The sequence below is a fragment of the Diplotaxodon limnothrissa genome, linkage group LG7 (assembly GCF_057381915.1).
Source record: "Diplotaxodon limnothrissa isolate DT_005_m linkage group LG7, D_limnothrissa_male_GT1.1, whole genome shotgun sequence".
Lineage (NCBI taxonomy): Eukaryota > Metazoa > Chordata > Actinopteri > Cichliformes > Cichlidae > Diplotaxodon > Diplotaxodon limnothrissa.
Window position 1 is genome coordinate 52,286,361 of NC_140602.1, and position 21,780 is coordinate 52,308,140.

Consider the following 21,780-nt stretch of genomic DNA (forward strand, 5'->3'; position numbering starts at 1 on the left):
TTATACAAACATTTTTTATGCCTAAGTGCTTTCTATCTAACATTCACACTCTGATGAATGCATCAAAGAGTAACTTCAGTATCTTACCCAAGAATACTTTGGTAAGTAGGTTGGAGCATCCAGGGATTGAACCTTAGTAGATGACCCGCTCTACATCCTGAGCTACAGCAAACAAATCAATGCAAAGTTAAATTGAATAAAATCTTTGCTGGAAATTCCTGAGTGTTACTTAATAAGAACCTCGTGTCACCAAGATGCTGTGTTCACCCATCACAAACTCTTGGTCACTTTCATCAAACTGTCCCTTAATAGAAAGATCCGTTCCATCAAAGGCCTGCTGTATGCTGTCATGTCATGTCTGATTTAAATGACCTCCTCAGCATGTCCTGAAGTTCTCCAGAGGCCTGGTAATGAACTAATCATTGGTTCAGGTGTGTTGACCCAGGGTGAGATCTAAAACCTGCAGGACACCGACCCTCGAGGCTTGGAGTTTGACACCCCTGCCTTACATAATAACTTCCTGATTTGTTTTTAGCCACCTCAGTAAAACCTGCTGACCCAGCTCTTAAAGCAGTTTTTGCTCTTTTTCCACATTTTGACTCGATCAGCCCTGACCCAGGACAGAGCTAGGTCATGGACCCAAAAATGGCATACCATTTGGAGGGAAGGAGTGAGCATTATACAGCAAACTCAGAAGAAGAGAGGGGAAGACAAACAGCTATCTAAGTGACGGGGACATAGCAGCCTCACATGCTTTTTTTCTGCAGGCTGTTTTTCAAACCCAAGAAAAACTGGTGTGTTTTCACCCTCTGGCTTCCATCATCTTCTTTTAAACCTCCCTGTGGGGGTTACTGGACAGAGTGAGATGGTTTTACATTACAAATGTGCCGCCGCTGTAGATCTTGCTTTGTTTGAGCTCATTTCCTCACCAACAGTCGATGCAGACAGAAATGCACACCAGTGATCGAATTCAAAATGTTATGAAATGAGATGATCTGTATTACTCATTAAGATCCCTGGAAAATGTGTGTTTGTTTGTGCGTGTGTGTGTGTTGGGGGGGGGGGGGGGGGGGGGGTGCTTGTGGAGTCTGTGGCGAGTGGGGGCAGGAAAACCACATCCATATGGTAAAGCAGCTCCTGAGAGCCCCATTTTTTCCATAAGCATCTACCCCCAACAACAACGCCAAATACCTCATCAGCACACTCACACATACACACACAGTTGATTTATAGGAAAACAGGTTGAGGCTGAGCTTCTCCAGACAGTCTTTACCCCCCACCTTCATCCCTGGTCTCATTCACAGAAGCAAAGCCACAGTCTGCGTCAGCTCTTTTTTTATGCAAATGCCTGCTCTTGATCTTGATCACCTTTTGATTGTGTTTTACTTTTTCTCATTTCAACACAGGGCCCCCCTGGTCCACATGGAAACCCTGGGAGACCCGGTCCACCTGGATTCAAGGTACACATCTAGTCTAACCTTTGGTCCTGCGTGATCCAGCCATGTCGATTTTCCCATATGAAGTGGTTACACGATTGGGTTTGCCTATACTGCTATTTTACTATGATGTAATGTGAATCATAATCCCATGAGAACATGTTAGATTTACATTTTTCTATATCAGCTGGAAACCCCTACAAAGCAAAACGGTAATGGAGTTTGATGGCAGAAAAATAAAGGAAACTTCAGTTCACAGCAGGGCTGCAAGTACCTGGCAGCTGGAGTACAGAAGCTGTTTCACTTTAGCATGTGTGCTGAAGAGATCAATGTTAGGATTCCCATTTATACTTGAATTGTTCTGCAGACTTTTGCAAGCGACTGAGGTTTTTATGTTGAAAGGTCTTGAGGTCTTTAAGGAGAAAATATATAAATATATGTATATATAATATTTTCTGCATTCCTGATGTAATGGATTTATGCCTTTGCAAATACCCTTAACCTCTGACATTGTGTGCTTACATGGTAGAGTGAGGGCCTGCACCTAAAGTGCATTATGAAAAAAAATGGAAACTTTTCCAAACCTTCAAGCTATTATCATACCCTATTATTTATTGATTGCACTCAGATTTGTTGCTTTCCAGCTGAGAGGTAGATTGGAAGGGCGATTTCTCTGCAGTGTAAGAAAGGCTGCTGGCTGCTGGTTAGCATGCTTAATAACAACACTGGAAACATAAGCAAACTGTTTAAAGAACCTCTAAGTCTCATGAGTTACAGATAAGGTCAGGCATACGCAAACACGATGGAATGATCAGCAGCAAAGGTTTAATGAGAACTTCGGTATATTGTGAGACAGACTGGTGTGGGCCAAGCTTCTTCTTCCTGGCAAGTGTGTTGAAAGAAAGATTATGGAGTGTTTGATGTCTCGGGGTGCACCACAATCTTCGTTCTTTCATCATTAATAAACGAGACAGAGTTGTAAATGGCAGGGGTCCGAAGGGGAAAGAGAGGGAGTCAGCACTCAGTGTAATTTCCGATCCGTGGCTTTGATGTGCTGAAACCCCATTATTGTTACCTGCTGACAATGAAGCTTGGTGTGTGTGTGTGTGTGTGTGTGTGTGTGTGTGTGTGTGTGTGTGTGTGTGTGTGTGTGTGTGTGTGTGTGTGTGTGTGTGTGGAGGCCACTAAGTAGAGCATGTGTGTTACTAAATTTCTCACACTACAAAGACGTTACTTGTTATCTTTAAGTATGTGATATAAAGAGGGACCCCTTTATGTCCTTTAAGTCTTCCACAAAAAGAAAATATGTTCATATTTTATTCATGTGATAAATATGATTGACTTCACCGTGTGAGTTTGGTGAATTGTTTGTTTCTCCCAGGGGAACAAAGGTGACCCTGGAATCTCACCTGGACCAGCACCCAAAGGAGAGAAGGTATAATATCCTCCCTATACTTATTTTCCCCATTAATTTGTAATGATGTCCTGGGTGGCTCTAAGCGCATTTCTGATTGCTGTGTGTGTGACCTCACTTTCCTCCACACTTGGCCTTTAAACATTCCCACTTTGTATTCCAGGGAGACTCGGGGATCATTGGCCCAGTTGGAATGATTGGCCAGCCAGGTCGAAAGGTAAGACTTGAACTGCTAATGTCCTTCCAGAGCTTCTCAAAACCCTTTCATCAAGTTTACTCTCAGTAAACTGAAGTGAATTGTTCTTAAACGCCTATTTACCAACTAAAAGGCGAGCAAAGCGTTTGCATCTGCAAACTATGAGGCGAGGCCCGAGGCAATGCATGAGTCACAATGTGTATTGGTAATGTGTCTGTGTGTGGTGTTGTTTGTGTATAACCTGCTCATCTTTGTAAAAGTATCTCTACTCATCTTCTGCTTCCCAATTCTCTCCATTTTTGTTTTTCCTTTTTGTGCTCGCCAGTTTGTTTAGTGGATCCTGCAGAGATCTGGCAGGAAGGCTGCCACAGGAGATAAAGGGGTCAGACTTTTTTTCAAAGGGGAAAAGAGAATGGGAATCATGCACTCAGTCGTCAAATTGCTAGTGTCTTAAATCTTACTTAAGGCACGGCTTGAGTGATTCATAAGTCCAAGGAAGTAAAATGTAGGGCAGACCTTCTGGTAGACAGAAGTGTAACAAGCACAGACTGAGATTAAGACCAAGTTGAATGTCTGGGTTGTGTATGCGTCTCTGTGGGCATGAATGCATCCCTGTGTGCTTATCTTTGTGAGCGCGTGTGTTACTACTTGTTAATACTTGTTCCCTGAGGGCGCGTCAGCAGTTGAAGTTTAAGTACGAATTTTGGCTCAGTACATGTGGAAAAGATACAAACAATCAGCCAAATGCAATGTGTCAGAATTAAATGTGGTTTCTTGGTTAGTGGTTAGAGAAAGGATGCAACCCATTCCCATTCCCTAGATTCATATTTTAACTCTAGGGGAACCACCTTTAACATCATTTTCCAATATACAGGGTTACATTTTAGCATTGCCAATGTGAGAAGAACAGAAAATTTAGGGTCCGAATTTAAAAGTAGGTTGGGTGGTGAATGACTGGGGCTCCTTTACGTTCACTCTCTATTTTTGACTTGCAGTTACATTCAAACAACTAAACTCTGTGGTTAGATTCAGGGGGAAAGTTAGGGTTGTCGTGTTGAACACACACTAAGAGCCCCATTTTTCCCATCTGCGTCAGGTTTCCTTCGATACCGTGGTTACGCATCCTTGGTTAACATAGTTACCCATTCTGTAACAGTGACTACGTCAGTGGACTGCTTTTTCCCCTTAATCAGCGTTTTAAACTCTACTCCACTGAAAAGTTGCAAAACGATGTAAAAATTGCCCAGGTTATTACAGTGTAATATGCTAGGTACCTGATCAAGTGTCGCTTTGTAATGACTTAGGAGTGAGGGCAGATTGAGGAACAAAACTTTGGCTGTAAAGACTTTAACTTGTAAACAATGTAAACTTAGTTATGAAGTCATATAACACAGTGAATAAACTACGAAAGCTAGAATAAAGGAGTGGAGCCTGACCCACAGTTTCATATAGTAGTGCCAAGTAAACTCCAGCTGATGGCAGTTAATTAAATTGAATACCTCTGAAATATGACAGATATAAACAAAGACCGCATGTGAGCCAGAAAAATGTTGGGAACCACTTCAGTTTAATCTTTGTGCTCGCTTCCAGTCAGCATCAAAATAGTTCCTTTCACCCTTTTTCCAAGTAAACTGTTGCAAACATATGTCTAATAAATGAAAAGAAGATCCTATTAAAAGCTTCCAATTACATCATGCATCAAATGCAGCTGAGCCGTGCACATGTCTTAAACAAATTAGGTCAGTAATTGAATAGTGCAGGTTGACTGTATGCCTTTCAGACTAGGTGTAAAGCACTTCTGGCTGTATTTACTTTCTTCCCAGAGCCACAGTGCTCTGTAACACAGTGTCAGACTTCAGCCGGATGGCTACCTCGGGCTCAACATATGGCTTTTGTTAGGTGTCTGCTTTTCTGTGTGTGTTGTGTGTGTGTGTGTCTTAGTCCATTTGTATGTCGCTGCCTCTCTCTTTCACACACACTCAGCCAGAATGGAAACAAAAAAAAATGTAAGTCTGGTGAAAAACATTCACAGATTCCTTTAAAACTAGCAATTTGAAGATTTATCAAGAAGTTAGTGCCTTTTAACTTGGCCAAGGGTGACTACACAGATTAGGTCAGATTATTTAAGACAGTGATTTGTTTGTTAGCATAAATGTAAGATCACTTTAAAGTATGCACTGTATACTTACTTTTTTACCCTCGACAGCATTTTCCGCTTATCTGCATGCAGTCCAGAGGTGGAGCAAACTGCTTTAATAAAACCCAAGGGCACATTATAGCTCGAATTATCAGAATGACATCATAGACTCTTCACTAGGGGAGCGTAACCATAGCAACTTCATACACACACACACACACACACACACACACACACACACACACACACACACATACACAGAGACTGACATCACCAAAGCATGCCTCAGGTATTGGTCAATGAACCACAGACAACTTGACTATAAAGGAAACTTGTTAAAGTAAGCACAAGGAGGCAACTTCCTTTCTGTACACAAACACAAAGAAGCTCATTAACCTGCTTCCATCCTGCAGTAAACAAAGCACAATAACTTGTTGTAGTTATCGGCTATCCACTGTAGCAGCAGTTTCCTTAAATGAATCTCCATCCTTAATGCAACACTGTGACAGGCGTGTGAGTCAGTCTCCAAAGGGTACTCCTCAAACAGGCCTTGTTCTGTTCATTTTCAAGGTGGAAAGTCCCAGACGCGTTTCGCCCTGATGTAGATCTCTCCATTTCCACAGAAGCCAGATGAATACAAAGAGAATGCAATATTTGAAAACAAATAACAACATTTATGGGCATTGGATTTCCCTCGTAGGCCACCCTGAAACACCTTCGTATTGCTCTTGTGTTTCTAGCTGTTTAACTTTCTCTGTCATCGTTTGCTTGTTTTTCTGTGGTTTAGGAAAACAGGACAACAGCAACTTTTCCTCTCTTCTCCTCTGTATTTTTGCCCTCCACTTTCTCTGTCTCACACACAAACACGCACGAATATCCAGCCTCTAATTCATCCTTAGCCGTGATGTTTCGACCGGGAATTCTGGAATTTGGCTTCTGGGTTTTTGGGGGGTTTTTTTCCGTGGAAACTTTAATGGAGGAAACAGTGGTACTTTAAATGTGTGATACTAGAGTGTGATTTTACACTGTCAGACAAGCCAAATATGTTCCGCTCTGTACAACATTTGTTCTAGCAGGCAGGCTCTGAATGGTTTTTCAGTATGGCGAGGCAGGGTCAGGGATAGGGGACATACACAGGGCCAAACCTCAACTACAAATCCACAGTACAAGCCACGCATCTCACCTTACTGCCTGCATGCCCTGTGTCCCATCCCAGGACTAGGTGATCCGTCTCTCCTCACTTTCTGCCTGTCTCTTAAAGTGTCCATACTTTTTTCACCTGAAAGTCGAGACATACCGTCGAGCAGAGCAATATCTATTTGCTGGGCCTTCATGTCATATGAAGCTATTTAAAACTATGTTTCTTATTGACATTGTTTGCATTGACAGCCTATAGGGATGTAAGGAACGATATATGAGGATTCTAAATTCACATTACTTTGTTAGGACTTTGTTATGTACATTACAGTAACTGGTTAAAACCATTTAACACAACAGTTTGAATATATGCACAATGAAATAGCAAAAACCTGCACTTTCCACTTCTTTTCCACATCTTAAAGTTTTCTGTTAATGACTGTAGGACAATAAAGGATTTATGTCCTGTGGGTGATGTAGGTGTCATCACACAAACCATGTATCTTGAACATAGCTGTAATGGGTATGTTAATCAGCACTGTCTTCGTTGCTGTTAGCAACTGAATCGTCTGAAAATGTTCATAATTTGCCAGAGATTGTGCAAACTTTTAAAGACTACGAGAGCATATCCAGACAGCTGGAAAGTAATCCATAAACACTCTTGTCGACTCAGTGGTTATGCAACATTGTGGGAAAATGTGACTGTCTTGAGACACTTTGTGGTGTTTATAAAAAGTCTCTATACTTGTGCTTTTCACATACGTGTTATCCAAATATGTGATTGTTTTACAGCAAGCAAAGTTTGGATACTCTGATGTTTTTCAGTTTTATACAATAAAATCCTTTTCAATGAATTCCAAAAGGAGAAGTAGCCTATAATTAAAAGGTAGAATCATATACTGTATTTCACTCCCAGTTCCAGACAGTGTATTAATCATCCTCGTTTCCTTTATTTGTGCATGGCAGTTTGTTGTATGACATTAATCTGCCTGGAGTCCCGTTCCAAACCAAACTCTCTCCATTAAGCTCCTGCTCACTGTTCAAACTAACAAATGCTCCACATGCTCATCATCATCATAATTATGAGAGAATTCAAATCAACCATCATTTTCTTTGCGTGTTTTACAACAAATCACTTCTCTGTTCTCTGGTAGCAGTAACAGTGATACTGCATGCAAGGAAACATTGTGCTGAAATTGCTGTGCAGACAGGGATGAGATGAGGAATCTTTTTCCACTGGCTAAATTTCAGCCAAATTGTCCAGTTCCTTCGCACAGTTGTTTGTTTTTTGTCTGTCCCTGCGTGGAGCGTTTATGTTCTCCTGTACATTCAATGTATACATGGAGCCAGACGATTACGCCGAGCAATCATGTGGCTCCATTCTGTAGGGTTTGAAGAGATGAAAGCTGAGATTAATAAGGAGAGTCGTATATTTCTGCTACCAGGGTGCTGCACAGTTCAGTCAGATACGCATTGTTTGTGGAGTACAGTTGTTAAGCACACGTGAGGTTGGCACTCATTTGAACACCCACAATGTGGGTACAGCAAGTCAAAGGAATGACATGTCATCAGCAGACACGATGTGTCTTTTATTTTCTCTCTGCCAAAATGCGCTTAGCGTTCCCCCGGGGCACTCCTAGACTTAGCTGGGTGGAGGGTTTGTGCTTATAGAGTGCTACCGGGAGGCTGCTGTAAATGAAAAGCATTTTGGTGGGTTTATCTGATTGAACACACATGCTTGTTAAACAAGTGGCATTGTAAACACCGGCAGCCTGGCGGGAATGGCCACTCTCATTAGCAAGCTCATAATGAGCGAGATAAGGATCTAAGATGGTCTAGCTGAGGTTGAGAGGCTATGGTTAATACACAGGAACCACGGCATCTGTGCATGTGTGTGTTTGTGGTTAGTGGACCTCACAGTACACCATGGGAACATAAGCCACTACACATGTTTGTACTACAAGTAAGCCATGTAATAAGATGGAGGGTATATTGTGCATAAGGTGCATGTATCTTCGTGTGTGATTGTGCATGTGCCCATCTGTGCGAATGTGCACACATTTGTGAACCTGTATATGTGTTTCCAAGCTTGAGAGAGGGTTTAGGTCACCGCTTCTTCAGAGAATATATGTTAGCGAAGAAGTGCATAGAAAACAGAAATTTATTTTAAGTAGTAATTAAAAGCCAGTGGTTGTGTCTCAGTATAAACAGACCATATATTTGGACACATGTAGGTAATCATCAGAAAAACACAAATGTTTACCAGCTGACCACCGTCATAATATTGCACTTTATAATTGGGAAGTTTTCAGACATGTGCAGCATGTGTCTCTGAGTCCATCTGTTCTCTTTATTGATTAAATTCAAGCTTGTGTCACTGTGTCTGTCAGCACCTGCTAACATCTCTACTTGTTTATTTGTGTTACTCATGTATTTTCCTCTCAGCCAAAGGCATCTCCTCCTAGTGGTCTTTTGATGATGTGCACCAGATGATGTGAGGTGAACGTTTTCCAACACAACACAGGGCTTATATGTGTGTTAGACACAGATGAAAGCAGACTTTAAAAAAAAACATAGATCTGCAATGACAATTACAAAAGGTTTACTAGAAAACAACTCTTTGCTGACACAGTTGCTGGAACTATTAAAGCGCAGGAGGTGGTGTTTAAAATGCTGGGAACGGCAGTTTAAAGTGCTGCTGCGTAGTGGACCGACGAGAGCGATCGTGTAACGTAATGAGTAGAGGGATGCTGCGTCCTCTTCTCCTGCTGCAGTCAGTTGACAGAGCAGTGGATAGTTTACAGGAACTCTGGGAGCCTTGGCTTGGAACGCTGAAGCTGTGGTTTAGGAAAACGGGACAACAGGAGTCTTTCCTTTCTTCGGCCGTCTGTTTTTACTTTGTTTTTTTCCCCTCTCTTTCCTTTTTTTTAAATCTCTCTCTCTCTCTTGCTCCCTCACTCTATCAAACTGTGGTCTGGGAAGGCATGTCTTCCTACCTTTGATTTAGTTTTTTTTCTTTTTCCTCCAGTCTTTGTCGGGGGTCTGTGGTGCTGGAGTCAGCAAAAACTGCAGGAAAGCACTATGTCAGGCTGTCTTCTGTGTTGCAGTCTGGCCTGCTGCAGGGGGAGGGCCTTGCTATCTGACTTAAACAGGAAGGCATTTATATCCTCAACGTGCCATGATTTTGGCAATAGTCTTCTGAAGACCCTGCGAACACAGCCAGTGGAAAGTCTGATCCATTAACAGAAGGGCAGATTGATACCTCACCGCATATGGCACCAAATTTGTCTGTTGGTGCTGTTCGCGTTACCACTTCACTCCACCTGTCATTCCCACACATGCTCCTGTGTTTGTCAGGCTTTTTCCTCAACTGTGAATCATTTCAGACTTTCCCACCTCTTTTTTTTCTGTTATTATTTTATACTCACTTATCATGTGATATTTTGGTTTCTTTAGGGACAGAAAGGTTTCCCTGGCCAACCCGGACTCCCTGGAGACCCTGTAAGTATTTTCACAGGTGTTCTTTTTTACTTCTGCAACAGCCACCCTCACAGAAAAACCCATGTTCATTTCTATATCTTGTATATTCTCATTATATATTTTGCTTCTTTAACCTTAAATCTCCCCAGATGAACTCTTTTCTTTTAGGCACTTCTCTCTACCTCGTGCACATCACATTATCTGCAATGCCATGCCTTCATTAGTGTCCACGTATGTCATTCACGTCCACCTCACTCAAGTCTAAACCCTTGCTCTCGCTTCATTCTTCAAAATTGAAACTCAGTCGTCATTCACTCCAGGTGTTCAACCTTTCACTCTGTGTGTATGTGTGCGCGCACCGAGGATGCCAGCTGGGCAGCCAGATTAGATTAGCCTGTTATAAAGCACTGGTGAGGACAGACATCTGGCCAAAGCACTGTGTTAAAGCGATGCACTCCATGATATCAGAACGTGATGCCAAAGAGAGGAAAAAATAGAGGGAAAAGAAACAGGGACAAGCCAAGTAGGCCAACAGTGACACACTCAGTGGCTGCTACTCCGCAGTCCTGGAGAAAGTTTCCCTTTGTGTGTGTCTATTCTGCTCCGGGCTTGTCGTTCAACCGTCACACTGTCTTACAGCATGTCACACTATGACATGCTATGCTATTTTCTAGCAGGCTTTTATTCTTTGTCATATTTCCCAGGTCATTTATCTGTTTGACTTTCCTTAATCTGTGGGAATCCATTCAATGAAGTCTTTTATTCACTGCTAAGTGACGGAAGACATGACTCTGGCTGTTTAGTCCAGCCCAACACTATTTTTAAGCATGGAGCATCCAGCCTTGCGTCCAAAGTTATTTCCAATTAGGCAAGGTCATGCTACTGTTTGCATTAAAGAAAGATCTTAGTCATGAAAAGAGAAGTGGAAATTTCTCCTCACTGTCACAGCCGTGCTCAGGATGACGTCATCAGTTTGGGGAGTTCCTGCTCTAGTCATTGTAGAGAAGGTACTTTTTACTAATATGCCCTCCCACTCGATTCATCCTCAAGCGCCCCCCTGTTTCCCACATAGCTGGTTCCTTTTGATGACGATCACAGTGTAAATCACCATACTGTTGTGTGCAGTAACACAGTGTCTTGATGACACTGTGTTACTGTAATGCACCACAGGCTGTATTCAGAGCCTAAACCTACAGCTGGTCAGTTAAAGGCCCAAATGTCACAAAGCCAAATTCATGGCGTGTTTTAACTGGCAGCATCATACACATTTATCCGAGAGAGGGAATGGCAAGGAAAGTAAGACACAAACGCTTGTCCTCTGCAAATTTTAAACACAACCTGCTTCTGTGCACATGTCTTATGCCTTCTGACAGTGACATATACAGTACATGCATGCAAACCAAACTGCTAATTAGGGTCTATGGTCTGGAACACATCTGAAAAGTGAGGAGTGAAAGAAAAAAAAAGAAGCTTTTCATGGTAATCAGTGGGAACAATTCAGTGGGGTGGAATGTCACCAAGTTCATCTACACAAGTACTCTACTTAAGTACCAATTTGAGGTGCATATACTTTTCTAGAGTGTTTATTTCCTTGCCATTTTAACATAATAATAAAATATGATCTTTTAAATCAAAACAATTCTAAAAAAAAAAAAAAACGCAGCCGAAGGTTTTTTCCTGTTAAAAGGGAGTTTTTCCTTCCTACTGCCACCAACTGTTTGCTCATGGGGGGCAGCTGATTGTTAGCGTTTTCTCTGTACTACTTTAGGGTCTTTACCGTTGAACATAAAACAGCTTGAAGTGATTTCTGTTTTGATTTGACGCTATATGTATAAATAAATAAATAAATAAATGACATTAAATTTAATTAATAAAAAGAACATATTGGAGACATATAGTTATTATACTTATCAATCACTGTATTTCATCCCATCTGCGTTGTCTACCTCACTGAAACCATTCACTGCTATGAATGGCCTGCTTGTGTGTGTTTGTGTTGCTGCAATTTTGATTGCCCACCCTACCGCTCTCTCCCTCTCCTCCACCTTCTTATTTGTCTCTCTCTTTCTCTCTTCCCCGCAGGGTGAGCAAGGTCCAGTCGGGAGCCCAGGTGCCAAAGGTTATCCTGGCAGGCAGGTGCAGTAAATCCTCTCCTGTGACTGGTACAGTTGTAGTCAGGGCCGTAGTAAGGGCAGAGGGCCAAGAGGGATTAGGTTATGCTAAGCAGATGGCCTGGAGGAAAAAAACATATTTGGGTAAATACTAAACAGAAGAAAATGAATAATAAATGCCTCAGAAATTAACATAGAGATCCACTTCAGTATTTAAGCCATAGCTGCTATACAGAAATGTATGGCAGTGTATTTTTGTACAGGAGTATTTATTATTGTGTCCTGTCACCTTTCCCCATTGGGGAGGTTTCTGTTATTTTTATAATAAACCTTACCAATTATAATATTAGGATGTATCTCTGTTGCATTGCTTTTTAAAATATTCCATTCTAAAGTTAAACCTGTAGACTTTGGTATAACCCAAATGAAGTACTTCAGGCACAGCTTCAAGTGCAGGGCTGCTAAATTAAATTCCTCTTTTTGATTTTCAGGGTTTACCTGGGCCTATAGGACCGATGGGGCCTAAAGGCGTTCGGGTAAGGAGTCAACTTTCTGCTCTACAAATGTGCTGCTCAAGCTTAGATCTGTCTAAATGACCAGTATTGATGTTTTGACAGGATCACTGAATATGCTTACTCGTCTCATGACATTTATTTAAAAAAAAATGCACAAAGAAGTTGCTAAATTAAGGGCCTGCTCACAAGCATTAGCATTTTGTGCTAGAAAGCTGTTGTTGGATGAGCACTTACTTGAATGCAACACCAGCCAAATGCTAGTATGTATGAAAGCATGCATGGCAGCAGTTGCACCAGCATCCAACACCGCACACATAAATAAACACACACTCAACTCACTGTTAATAGCGTGCTAAACTTAGGAGCCTTGTAATACAAACATTGTGTTACTGTATACAGACTCTTATTCAAAGACTGGCTGTTGATAAGCCTCCTCATGCAAACCAACACCCTTTAGGCACACAAACAAAAAAACAGACGCAGGTGACACAAACTGATTTTTATGTTGCATTTCAATAAAGGTTCTTTATCAGTTTCCCTTGGCTGCTCCGAAGCCTTCCCCTGCCCCCACTGGCTGGAATTTCCTGTTTAAGCTCAGTTTGAGGCCCTGCTGTCTTAAGGAGGCCTTCTAGTCCCCCTTTTGCTCACTGCACTACCTTTCTCTGTTTTCTGCTCTCTTTCCCTTGCTGACCACTACGTATTGTGTAAACTCATCTGACGCCTTGCTTCTAACTAGCACCTGAACTGTTCCTCCAGCGTTCAACTGTGGTGTTTCTGCTTGTTGTCGTCTGTGTGTGTCTCCACCATACTGACAGCCCAGTGTGATGTCCTGGCTATCTTCAGAGATCCCTGGCGTGAGGGTATGTGCCCTTGGACTACATCGTGGAAGCCAGCACCATGCAGTCCATGGGCATATACACTTGCCTCATGGCTTGGTTCTTCATGCAAGCCAACCCAGTCCGTGGTGGACCATCATCCACTGAAAACCAGCCCCAGAGCCATTAGGGTTTTTTTTCCTACTGCTTTTATACTATCCAAATACTCATCCATATTCCTCCTGTCTCCTCTTCTCTCCTTCAGGGTTTCATTGGAATCCCAGGCCTTTTTGGCCTGCCCGGTCCTGATGGCGAAAGAGTGAGTCCTTTTCAAATGTATATTTCTCTCAAGCAATCGGTAACTCAGAAAATGTACACAGACCAGCCGAATCCAGCTAAAGGGCCTGTGAAAGGACAGCATTTCTTCTTCAGCATTTTGTACATTCAGCTGTCTTGTTGTTATAACACGAGAAGCAGTCCCCAGCTGTCCGAGATGCTGCTGTATAAAGCTGTGTGGGAGTGTTGATGACTCATAATAAAAGCCGCTCTTTTAAGGCCTTTGAACTGCCTGAACTCACTAAGGCCTCTTACTTCTGTACAGCCATTTGCCTACTTATGACACGGTCCAGAAGGTTGCATCAGCACAGGATAGGCTGTAATCACAACTTGTACCATCTGTAGCCAGAAAGATACACATAAAGCAGAGACTATGCATAGCTCTCTTCTTCCAGCAGACTCTTTTTCTCATTTAATAGACATATGTGCACAATGGAAGCCTAGATCTCTCATAATAGGTTAGAAATATAGGCTAGGCTGCAGTCAGCTGCTGTTCACATCTGCTGAAGCAGGAGAGGAGACAGGCTTACGGCTATGGCTTTTTAATAGTGTGTTTTGGGCTTGAATCAGTTCTACCCAAAAGTGCTATGTTTTGATTTTGATATGGCTTCTTACATAATGTCTGACTCTGTCTTTCGTCTTCTTTTCACCCTTTCTGTTCTGCTTTCTTTTCTACTTCTGCTCTCTCTATCTTGTTTGGATTTTCAGGGTATACCCGGCGAACCAGGGAAGAGGGGCAAGATGGGTAGGCCGGTAAAGTTTTGTCTCAACATACTTTGCAGATAATCTTTCAAAAATGTGATGAATTGTGCTGGATGTGCTCATTTTGAATGTTTGCTTTGTTATGGATGCTGATTATAGCTTTTAGAACCTTAAAGTTCAGAGACAAGTTTGGAAAAAAAAGAAAAATTCCCTGTATTTGGGTCAGATCGAAACTTTTTCTGCAAAGAATCCAACACATATGAAAATTTATAAGGTCTGCATTTGCGTCATTCTTTCAATCGGCTAAGTATTTCCATGGCTGTTGGAAGGGTTAACTGCAGCCTGAATAGAGTGGAGTCCCACCAGCCGCATGTCGGGGTCTTGGATGTAACAAGAAAAAGGCTTTTGTTGGAGTAATGGGCTTTCGGTCCCCCCCAGCATGGAGCCAAGCCATTTGGAAGGAAGCCGCTGATTCTGTTGTGTGTGTCAGATATAGTGTTCAAAGTCAGTTTGACAGAGTGTTTTAGAAAGAGTGTGTAACCCCCGACACACACTGCTGAGATCATTCTGCAGCTGTTGCTTATTGGCTTTTCAGTAAATAAGGCATTTATTGGCCAAAACGTCTAAACACACGCAAGCGAGTGTCCACTATTGTGAGGCTTTTAGAAGTAGATGCTTATTCTGTTATTAGGCAATTGTTTAAGAAGCAGCTGCAGATACAAATTTAGCGCTTCAGAAGTTTGTGGGGCCTTTTGCATTTGATTTGATTGCGTTTGATTTTTTTTGGAGTTTGTATGCGTGGGTGTTCTCCTCACTTAAAGAGGCCTGCATTATAAGAGAAGTTTTACAGCCATGAAAACGGCACAGGGATATAAAAATATCATTATTTTGGTCTGTTTAGTACCAATATCCGTACATTTCTTATGCATAACATCCTTAAAAGACAGCATTAAATGTACTGAAGTAAATTTAGAAATTAAGCACATTTCTGGCCTGCAAAAGCAACTGAAAGACACACACCTATCATAATCACTGTCATCTGGTTTCAGTGCTTTTGCATGGAAAATGGAAAGCATGGACGCTTAATGAGATGATCCCTCAGAGATCATCCCTCTGCTCCCTGATGGAACAGAAGAACCACAAGAACACGAGCCAGACATTTTAATGGCCATCACCAGAGCACTTGTACTCTGTTGAGGAAGCACACACACGCACAGTTTGCCATCTACCAATGAGTCAAGAGCGAATATATCTAAAACCATGGAAAGCTTAAAAAGTTTCCAAAGTGCATTGCCAACATTTCTACATAACTTTTTTTTTCTGTTTGGCTGTCTTTGTCTGTTGGTGGTGGTTGTCTTTATCAGGCTCATCTGTTGCAGTTCTTTTATATCAGTTCAGTATCTTGCAGTAAGTGCTGCTGTTGTTTGATCCTTTTTAAGGTTGAGGCTGATGAAAAGGGTGGTCTGACATAATGTGAAAGCAGAAATACACTAAAGGCTCACATGACTCTCCTCAAAGGCTTTTTAAGTACTTGGCAAATCCACGTTTCCCACATTTGTCCTCAGCTCGTACAGCAGCGGCGACAGCTATATGATTCATCTTTTGGGTCACTGTCATCCTTCGTAGATGTGTGTTCCCCCAGCGCTCACAATTTTATCGTACTATAAAGCAGGCTTCTGTTGCACAATGACCCTACTTTCTTCTTCTTCTTCGTTTTTAGGTAGCATGGTACTCCACCTGCTACAGAAACAATGTGCTATTACAGCAGTTAGTGCTGTTAGGATCGCCTCATTGACCTGATGCAAAGTTTCAGGAGAAACATTCAGAAAGCCTCAGTCAAAGGGATTTATTATTGTCTAAAAGTGAGGTTGAAATGGCATTTCGTTTTCAAGAAACAACCTGCAAAGGAGTTGCGTTTAGTCAGCACAATTTGCTTCTAAGTATAGACAGAGATTTAAATGCAGTATATCTAAATCATCTCCACTCTTGCAGAAATAACTGACATTTTCAGGAGGTAACAGTAATTGGCATTTTGAAGCAATGCATTGAGGCCAGAATAGCAGAACCTAGCCATTATGAGTCTTTCTGAATGGTTTGGTTTAAAATGCCTTGGCTCTACTGCTTTATGCAGATGTGGTTTCTCTGCGCTAAACCACCAACTGTTAGCAAAGCTCTGATTAGCTTCCCTGTTACTGCTAAATGGACAGGGTAATTACTTGGCTTACGGTAGAACAGTAGAACAGTTGGCTACACACAGCCTACAGCTGATAGATTTAATGCTTTTAATGGAGCCATTATACTCTTATTTTGCGCATATTTCAAATTACTTTATATTTAATGCTATATTTGACTCTGTGAAACTGTTATAATTGCCGCACTATTACAGTAGCAGCACTCTTGGCTGTGCAGCAGTCAGCAGTATTTGTGAAAGTGTGCTCTGTTCACTTGACTCCGTGGTTAAGGCCATTCACATTGGCATATTTCCCCCAACTACAATGCACTTTTTTTATTTGCATCAGTATTTGCACAATCAATGCAAATACAATTGCCTTGTGTGCACTAAAGTGACTGTAACTAAATATGCTTATTACAGCAGTAGATCACAAGACTTGAGATGACGCTCCAGAGAACGATCATCCATCTCCAGTGATCATTATCTCTGAAGAGCTTTGTACCATCTTTCAGCTTCTTGGTTTGTTTTTGCTTCCTTAAATGTGCTGCTTTGGTTCTCTCTCATTGCTTATCTCAATGTGTCATTTGGCCAATAAAGAAGCAACTGAAAACTTCCTTCTCAGGCTATGACAGGTTCCTTCAGTTAGTGAATCAGTGGATTTGGGGGTGGGGGGGTGGGGGGCAGATTACAGTGGGCATCACATGGCCAGAACCACTCCTATAATGAATAGTTGTGTCCCTCCATAAATTCTGGATGTGTCTATAAGGAGCTGCTCACCAAATCAATTTGAATGCTGTGTTCACATCTGCGCGTTTCCCCCAAGTTGCCCAAAAATCAGTTGTCTCTGAGCTGAACTAAAAGCAACAGGACATACATTTATGAATACCTATGTTTGAGTTGCTGTATGTCGCCAACATTAAAGTTCCTCTCTCTGTTTTCAGGGGTTTCCTGGTGACTTTGGGGAGAGAGGACCACCTGGGCCAGATGGAGAGCCAGTATGTCACACACTTACTTACCCACACACACACACACCTGATGTTTACTGTAACATTTTCACAGTGCTTGTGGCTAAATCCTCAGTTGGTCCAGCAGTTTGCCTCCGTGTTTGGGTTTTGTTTGAAGTTGTTCTCGACAAGCATCGCTATTGCATTTCATTTCGTGTCATGCCTCCAGCTGCTGTAGATCATTTTCCTTGGCACATATTTTCCAAAAAAGAAAAAGAAAAAGGAAAAAAGCTGTATTAAATGTAGCTTTTCCTATTCGCCGCTGTAAACTGCGTCCCAACACACGTATAGCTTCACAGCCATGAGAAGGCGATATCCAAGAATAGTAAATGATGTAACAGGATGCCATTTTGATGACTCCCCCCATTCATTAATGACGGACCAGCAAAACCCAGTCTGTGTAACTCCGTCCATATGGAAGACAAATAATTGGACCGTAGCATTTCCACTATTTTTGATATTCCTACAAATTTGGGACTTCATAAGCCCGTCAGTGAAAACTCTAGAACAAAAACATAAAAAGTTACACTTGATGCACACTGAACTACGCATAATAAAAGTGAAGTTAAGGTTTATGTTCTAGAAAACACTTCACCTATCCATTTCTGACTTTTCCAATGAGTCAGGCTTTTAGAGCAGGCAGCTGAACTGCTAATAAATCCTTTTTTGGGCTGTTTATTCTCTTCCTGAGAAAAAGACCCATCTTCCAAAGTGGATTACGCATTAGATTTATCAAATGTTATTATGAAATAATCAGTAAGCTTATGGAATATATGAAAATATATTTATATATACTTTGCTTTTTCCTTCTCCACTCTTTGTTGTCTTTACTTGTGATGACATGTTTAATGCATTTTACTCCTGCAAAGCAAGCAGATTGTCTTCAAATCTTGATGAAGCTTAAAATGTTTGGGGGAAAAAAGCAGAATATACTTATTTAATCTTAGATGCTTACTGGAAAAGTCAGACTCAACAAGGCTGTGCTTCTGGGGGGCATTGAGCTATCAGTAATTTCAAATGCAGAGGGAAAGCTATCATCAGTAGATGTATAGTTTGTTATTTGCTTGTGGGTAGCTGCAGTGGAGAAATGTCCTGTAGATGGATGTACCATCAACCTCCTATGAGGCCTATTGGGAAGTCATCAGATTTGCTGTGATGATGGTGTTGGTGATGGTGTCATAAGTCACCAAATAAGTAATCCTTTGAAGAAAAATGACCATGGCCATGGCTAAAACAGTCAACTTCATGATGGTGGTAAATAAAAGAAAATACCATTTAAACAATGACATCATCTACTGCTTAATGTTGTTGCCTTTTGATGCCACCAGTTTTGCTGTTGCCATGTTGGTGCTTTAAAACTGGGCATCATGAGCAATAGGAAACTTGTCATTAGCTAATGAGGTTATCCAGTGCACATACTTTATAATTTTCCATAAGTTACAAATTAAACCTTGTGTTTTCAATATAACCACCATTAAGTCATCAGGAAAGTGTTTACTGAGGTCACAGAACAAGGGAGCCAAGGTTTCTTTTCCCATAGACTTCTACACAACTGGAAGACTTTTTGCAACCAGTGGAGTCGCCCCCTGCTGGCCATTAAAAAGAAAGCAGGTCTCTTTTGCATTGGCTTCACGTTTTCAAAGTTTAGTGAAAGAAACTACTTTCTTTCACTAAACCTTTATGCTGTCTATGAATAAAAGTCGAAAATGACTGACATAGATTTTCTTTAACACTGAATGAGTATACTGTACTAACTCCTGGATATTTCACTGGGTTAAAGTAAAACCTGTTAATGGCCTTAATTAGGATACAGTCTCTGTCCTCTTGTCTTTCTTTCTTTTCTTTCTTTTTTTGAGGTAGAACCTGCATATTTGAAAAAGCCACAGTGGGACGATGGTCTCACATCCCTTTTACCTGAGACCCCTCACATATTCATGCACACAGCCCCCTCTCATAAGCTGCGAAGAACACTGAGCCACTCTTCTGAGCATGTTTGTTTTAAAAAAGGGCCAATAACCCATGAAACTTGCTCCTTTTCCCTCTCTCTTCATCTCACTAACTCTCTCTCTCCTCCTCTCCAACTAGGGTAACATGGGAGCCCCCGGTCCAAACGGAGTTCCTGGACTTATTGTGAGTTGTAGTTTGTGTGTTTTCTGTGCACAATCTCGGCTGCAAATGTTTAAATGAAACTGAATATACCTGCAAAACTGGGGGGAAAAGGAGAAAACTTTATTAGCTTGCATTTATGTCGCCTGCCAGTTTGGTGGGGATCTAATTCATATATTTAATATAGATATTAGGTGAATGTGGATGGTTCTTAGACGCCAGGGCTTTTTTCACAGTGAGTGTAAAGCCTGAATTGTGCAGTTTATATCTGCTATTTTCTCACATGAAGAACAAGGCACTCGTGTGCAGTTTATCAATCACACAGACCTTAACAGTGCATCTTGTCCTCCTCTTGAAGCGCCCTTTTAATAACTATTTTTAGAACAGAGCTGCCCCCCGCCCACCCATCACCTTGCCCTCCATGCTTGCCCAGCCCGACAGCCGCATAATTGTGTATGATTATAATGTCTCCCTGGTTTCTCTTGTTGCGTCCCGTCTTCACCCATTGCTGCCACTCCTCCCGACCTATTCTAGGCCACCGGTGGTGGTAGTAGGCCTGTAATTGAAGGACTCTGATTACAGCCCTAGTCTGAGCTTTGTGTCCTCTTTATCCGTCTTATCCGTCAGCATAATGTACAGTACGTAGCAGCGGGACGGAGCGCCACTACAAAGATAAAAATATACAGTCACTCTTCTTTGGGGACTCCAAAGCTGAGAAGCTTTGGGTGAAGGCTGGCAACTACTGAAGTAGAGAAAATGTCTAGACAACGACTCTCACTTAGAAATACACTCAAAATAGATAGTTTCTCTTTTCTTATTTTTGCTTATATTTAACAGTTGAAAAATGAACCAAATTTCATTGTGTTAAAGACTGCCATTCTGAAATACAAACAAGACCTACTTTGATGTCATGAAGCCTCATCTGTGGCAGTTTTTCACCAGTATGATGTTTCCGAGTCTATGATTATGCTAGGAATCACTGGAGTTCATTATCAGTCTTCTCCATTAGCTGAAATCACATCTCACATCACATGTAATCACATCTCACCATCTCTGTGTTTTATTTGCAATACGCTGACTGTTTATGATGTATTTTCACTATTAGTACAAGTGCATGCTACAATGCTGTTTGACATGTCTGTGCTGTTTGGTGTGCAATAGGATGTTTTTTCAATAAGTCCCATCTGGACGTAGCGTTTTCAGTAGGAGAAACGTTTCGTCACTCATCCAAGTGACTTCTTCAGTCTCAGCTTACTGCAGGTTTCCCCAACCTTATAAAGAGTACATTTGAGCAAAAACTGAAACTAGCCCACTGAATGATCAAAACGCTATTAACAGAATCAGTCTTTTGCGATTTACTTACCTGGATGATTGAGCATGCATCAAGACATGTTTTTATAGGGTTTCATATGTGCATAAATACAAAAACAGGCCTTTTTAGCCTTTTGCTAGCTGGTTACTGGGCAACCTTTTGGCATCTCATTGTATCATGCATAACTGAAGTTTTGAGGCTACAAATGAATCAGAATCAGAATCCGATGTTATGCTTGGGAAATAAAAATGATACGATTCCTTTGTAAGGTCTTATAGTTGTTAAAATGCAAAATCCAGGTTATAGATGCATTAGACAGATGGATTTCAATGTGTGCACAGAGCGGAGGCAAGTATTTCTCATTGCAGCAGCATCCTCCAAAAACACACACAGAGACACACAAAAATACATAAGGACCTTGCTCTTAGTGACCATTGGGTTTGAATACTTGAATACCCCAAAACTGCAAATCTGTGTCTTTCGAATGTGCAAAATTCAGTTTCAGAGTTCATTTGTGGGGAACAAAAGTCTATACAGAAGTGAATCTGCTGTTTTAAGAGAGCAGCTAAGTGTCAAGTGAGAGTTCAGGTAGAGTAATAATAGACAAGAATTCATTGAAAGTAAGATTAATGTGTTTCTTCATGCATTTCTAGCTATTTGTGAGCAGGAAATATGCCGTTGAAATTAACATTTAAGTGTGAGACTAGAGCACTGAAACTATAGAGCAGATCTTGTTGTTTTAGAGACAGATCAGTCCAGCAGGATATGACTTAATTATCAGGTATTAGATTCCATTAGATTAGAAGTTTGGGGGGAAGGTTGCCTTTTAACTCACAATACCAAATTAAGTGAGTTGCTCCGAGGTGCAATTTTGCAGCTTATATTTGATAACATCCTCTGTCGATT

General features: G+C 41.4%; 1 protein-coding gene across 2 annotated transcripts in view; it reads left to right on the plus strand.

Annotated features, from left to right (window-relative positions):
• The window catches only part of col27a1a (collagen, type XXVII, alpha 1a), a 64,269-nt gene that overhangs the window by 17,938 nt on the left and 24,551 nt on the right, over nt 1-21,780 (plus strand). For both annotated transcript variants that reach the window (XM_085358408.1, XM_085358409.1), the window contains 10 exons: nt 1,407-1,460; nt 2,818-2,871; nt 3,014-3,067; nt 9,777-9,821; nt 11,883-11,936; nt 12,403-12,447; nt 13,507-13,560; nt 14,286-14,330; nt 17,394-17,447; nt 19,542-19,586. In XM_085358408.1, the coding sequence (XP_085214534.1) occupies nt 1,407-1,460; nt 2,818-2,871; nt 3,014-3,067; nt 9,777-9,821; nt 11,883-11,936; nt 12,403-12,447; nt 13,507-13,560; nt 14,286-14,330; nt 17,394-17,447; nt 19,542-19,586 (504 nt within the window). The remainder of the gene's footprint in view (nt 1-1,406; nt 1,461-2,817; nt 2,872-3,013; nt 3,068-9,776; nt 9,822-11,882; nt 11,937-12,402; nt 12,448-13,506; nt 13,561-14,285; nt 14,331-17,393; nt 17,448-19,541; nt 19,587-21,780) is intronic.